The 4,510-nt window shown below is 60.1% G+C and overlaps 1 protein-coding gene across 7 annotated transcripts in view; it reads left to right on the top strand.

Annotated features, from left to right (window-relative positions):
- Window positions 1–4,194, top strand: part of LOC139240635 (RNA-binding protein 10-like) — an 84,480-nt gene extending 80,286 nt beyond the window's left edge. For all 7 annotated transcript variants that reach the window (XM_070869206.1, XM_070869209.1, XM_070869205.1 and 4 more), the window contains 5 exons: window positions 705–779; window positions 1,997–2,079; window positions 2,564–2,672; window positions 2,778–2,815; window positions 3,981–4,194. In XM_070869206.1, coding sequence (XP_070725307.1) covers window positions 705–779; window positions 1,997–2,079; window positions 2,564–2,672; window positions 2,778–2,780 — 270 coding nt within the window. In that variant the 3' untranslated portion in view covers window positions 2,781–2,815; window positions 3,981–4,194. The remainder of the gene's footprint in view (window positions 1–704; window positions 780–1,996; window positions 2,080–2,563; window positions 2,673–2,777; window positions 2,816–3,980) is intronic.
- The last annotated feature ends 316 nt before the right edge of the window (window positions 4,195–4,510 follow it).

Raw genomic sequence — 4,510 nt, 5'->3', positions numbered from 1 at the left:
CAGCGGTTCAAGAAGGGGGCTCACCACCACCTTCTCGAGGGGCAATTAGGGATGGGCAATAAATGCCGGCCTTGCCAGCGTCGCCACAACCCAGAAATTAATTTGTAAAAATTGTAAATGCTCGGGACATGTGGGCGAGGGCTCTGTGAGTGGCGGGCGTCTCCGAGGACTGCCCTCTCTGCCAGCCCAGCCACTCCCCCCACGAGTGTGCTGTCTCATTGCCCCCGACTTTGAGACGCGAAGCCAGGGGGGGCTGTCAACAATGGGGTGGAAGTCTTCACGTTCTCAGCCTCCACACGCCACAGGAGAAGCTGTCCGCAGCTCGGTGTCGCACCAGGCGAGACCCCTCGCCTCCACAATGGGCTCTGGGGGGTGGGTGCAGGGCGGTGCTGATGTTGCAGTGAGCTATCCACTTGCCCCGTCTCCTTCCTCTGCGATCAGAATCCAGAACCAGCCCGGGAATGATCCACCGGATGTAACATGGGAGACGAGTTCCACTGAGAACGTTTCACAAATCGCCTGTGGTCCAGCCCGGAGCTGGTGCCGATCTGACCGTTCGGAGACTGCGCTCGGTGCGGGGGTTGGAATCGGAGGCCTGTTGGTCCGTCGGCAGCCGAGATCTCTGAGCCTCTGGGATCGAGTTTATCGAAAGCGGAATGTGTGGAGAGTGAGAGAGTGGTGCAATTAAACTTCTCTTCTTTCAGCAAAACCTGGAAATACATAGGCGATCGAAGCTGTCAGAGACCGAACTAGAGGCCCTGGAGAAGAGCGAGAGAGAGGTGAGTGCTGAAACCACTCGGGTTAAAATATAGATTCAGTATCAGGCCACTGCGGTTTGTTTCTGGAGGGATAGAATTGAAAAGCAGAGAAGTTATGTTAAACTTGTATCGAACCTTGGTGAGAGCACTGTGCACAGTTCTGGTCACCATATACCTGGGTTAGACCACACTTGGGGCACTGTGTACAGTTCTGGGATTGGCGAGTGGGCCATGGAGGGATTTGAACACAAGGATGAGAGTTCTGAAATCGAGGCGTTGTTTAACTGGGAGCCAATGTAGGCCAGCGAGCACAGGGCGTGATGGGTGAGTGGGACTCGGTGCGAGTTAGGACACGGGGTCAGTGAGCACAGGGGGTGATGGGTGAGCGGGACTCGGTGCGAGTTAGGACACGGGGCAGCGAGCACAGGGGGTGATGGGTGAGCGGGACTGGGTGAGAGTTAGCACAGGGGGTGATGGGTGAGCGGGACTCGGTGCGAGTTAGGACACGGGGGCAGTGAGCACAGGGGGTGATGGGTGAGCGGGACTCGGTGTCAGTTAGGACACGGGGGCAGCCGAGTTTTGGATCACCTCTAGTTTACGTCGGGTAGAATGTGGGAGGCCGGCCAGGAGCGCAGTGCGTTGGAATAGTCAAGTCTGGAGGTAACGGGGGCACGGATGAGGGCTTCAGCAGCGGATGAGCTGAGGCAGGGGGGCGGAGGCGGGCGATGTTACGGAGGGGGAAACAGGCGGGTTTAGTTCTGCCGCGGGAGATGTGGCCGGGAGCTCATTTCAGGGTCAGATATGACAGCGAGGTTGCGAACTGTCTGGTTCAGCCTCGGACAGGAGTTGGGGAGAGGGAGGGGGTCGGGGGGGGGCTGGGGAACGCAGTTTGTGGCGGGGACCCAGAACAATGGCTTCGATCTTCCCGATAGTGAGTTGGAGGGAATTTCTGCTCGTCCAGAACTGGGTGTGGGACAAGCAGTCTGACAATTTTGAGACCGTGGAGGGGGCGAGAGAAGTGGTGGTGAGGTAGCGCTGCGTGTTGTCAGCGTACGTTTGGGAACTGAGGGCGTGTTTCCGGATGACGGAGCTGAGGGGCAGCGTGTCGATGGGGAATAGGAGGGGGCCCTCGTTCACCCAGCTCCTGATCAGCACGTTGGCTGTGAATAATCCTGACACACCCCCCCAATGATGGAATAACGTCGGGTTTTGAGTAACCTCTGTAATTTTACCCACAGTTCAAGTTCAGAGCGACAGACAGACGCGGGAAGCTGGGGCTCGCGGACACGTTCGAGCCCAAGCGGAAAAGGACGCAAGCTATGTACGTCTCTCTCGCTTTCTGCACCCACTTGCCCCCGTGTTTCCTGTGGGCTTTCGGTTCCGTGCGGCCCCAACCTTTCAGTGCGCTGTCCCTTTAAACCTCCGCGCGGGCACGACATTGGCAGTGGGAGGAGCCAGTGAGCGCGTGCACGCGGCCTGGAGGGGCGGTCGGCGAGGACCCCCCCTCACGCGATTGAAGCGGGGCGGGAAATTGGACCTCGACACACGGGCAGACCCCCCCCCCCCCACTCCGCCCCGCCCCTGGGCTGTACAGCGAGAGGCCGGGGGTGGAGCCTGGGCGATTGTTGGATTCGAAGCGCAGCGGATAAGGGCATCACGGGTTTCGGGGCGCAGGCGGGGAAGTGGAGCTGGGGCCAGGATTAGATCGGCCGCGATCTCCTCGAACAGCGGAGCAGGGTCGAGGGGCCGAATGGCCGACTCCAGCTCCTGACAATGATCAGCATCGCCTCTTTGTGTCCCTGCAGGTATGACGGACTGAGCCAAGACATCGGGAACCGCATGATGCAGGCGATGGGGTGGAAGGAAGGCACGAGATTGGGGCGTAAGGAGTCGGGTCTCGCCCCCTCCTCCCAGGTACCCCTCCCTCCACTTCTCGCCTCATCCACTGCATCGAAAGTTCACTCTGCAGTCTTCCTTTCAAATGTTAAACTAACTTCTACTTTCGTCTGTTCTTTACAGTAGACCGGAGAGTTTGCCCAAATCTCGTCACCGTGTTGGTAAGTGTGCTCATGATCAGCCTGACGTTGATGCGGGAGAGGGGGGGACTCGTTTGCAGAAAATAATTCTCATACGTGGCACCATCGTGACCACTGTCCTAGATATTAACCCTGGCTCTCGCTCTCGCCCCCGAATCAGAAGGTTGTGGGATTTAAGCCCCGCTCCAGAGACTAAAGCCGCACTGTCGGAGGGGCAGTACTGAGGGAGCGCCGCACTGTCGGAGGGGCGGTACTGAGGGAGCGCCGTACTGTCGGAGGGGCGGTACTGAGGGAGCGCCGCACTGTCGGAGGGGCAATACTGAGGGAGCCCCGCACTGTCGGAGGGGCAATACTGAGGGAGCCCCGCACTGTCGGAGGGGCAGTACTGAGGGAGCGCCGCACTGTCGGAGGGGCAGTACTGAGGGAGCGCCGCACTGTCGGAGGGGCAGTACTGAGGGAGTGCCGCACTGTCGGAGGGGCAGTACTGAGGGAGTGCCGCACTGTCGGAGGGGCGGTACTGAGGGAGTGCCGCACTGTCGGAGGGGCGGTACTGAGGGAGCCCCGCACTGTCGGAGGGGCAGTACTGAGGGAGCGCCGCACTGTCGGAGGGGCAGTACTGAGGGAGTGCCGCACTGTCGGAGGGGCGGTACTGAGGGAGCGCCGCACTGTCGGAGGGGCAGTACTGAGGGAGTGCCACACTGTCGGAGGGGCAGTACTGAGGGAGCGCCGCACTGTCGGAGGGGCGGTACTGAGGGAGCGCCGCACTGTCGGAGGGGCAGTACTGAGGGAGCGCCGCACTGTCGGAGGGGCGGTACTGAGGGAGCGCCGCACTGTCGGAGGGGTGGTACTGAGGGAGCGCCGCACTGTCGGAGGGGCAGTACTGAGGGAGTGCCGCACTGTCGGAGGGGCAGTACTGAGGGAGCGCCGCACTGTCGGAGGGGCAGTACTGAGGGAGCGCCGCACTGTCGGAGGGGCAGTACTGAGGGAGTGCCGGGGGGGCGGTACTGAGGGAGCACCGCGCTGTCGGAGGGGCGGTACTGAGGGAGCGCCGTACTGCGCTGTCGGAGGGGCGGTACTGAGGGAGCGCCGTACTGCGCTGTCGGAGGGGCGGTGAAGCGCTTTGCGAGGTCGGGAGGTGGTGAAAGGCGATGTATAAACCCGTGTCCTTTCCCCTTTGTCCCGACAGAACCAGGTTGGTGCCGTGGGTTGCAGCAGTCGCAGGGCTCCTGGGGAGTCAGCGCCCGATGGAAGATAGACAGTCCGCTTTGTGGGAATCCACAGTGACGGCGTTTAATAAAACCAACTGACCCTGAACTTTTTGAGGAGAGAAACAGATTGTAAATATTTTTATGAGCCCCCCAAATGTACTTTTGTACTAATTAAAGAAAAATTCCCCGAAACACACAGGTTTTTAAGGAATGTTTTCTCGCGTCCGATCGCGACTCGTGGAGCCAATGTTGTTTAGACACTGGCCTTTCGCTCGCGGGCCAGTCTTCAGGCCCAGCTCAGACCCACGCTGTCCCTTCCCAGTCAATGGTCTCCTGTCTGCCCGCTACAAGTGAAATGAGTTTGCGCAGGTGGCTAGGATTAGGAACAGGAGGAGGCCGTTCAGCCCCTCGAGCCTGTTACATTAGGGACAGGAGGCCGTTCAGCCCCTCGAGCCTGTTACATTAGGGACAGGAGGAGGCCGTTCAGCCCCTCGAGCCTGTTACATTA

Source organism: Pristiophorus japonicus, chromosome 32 (genome assembly GCF_044704955.1).
Source record: "Pristiophorus japonicus isolate sPriJap1 chromosome 32, sPriJap1.hap1, whole genome shotgun sequence".
NCBI classification, from domain to species: Eukaryota; Metazoa; Chordata; class Chondrichthyes; family Pristiophoridae; genus Pristiophorus; species Pristiophorus japonicus.
Note: the sequence above shows the minus strand (reverse complement) of the source record. Positions and strands in the feature narration are given on the sequence as shown.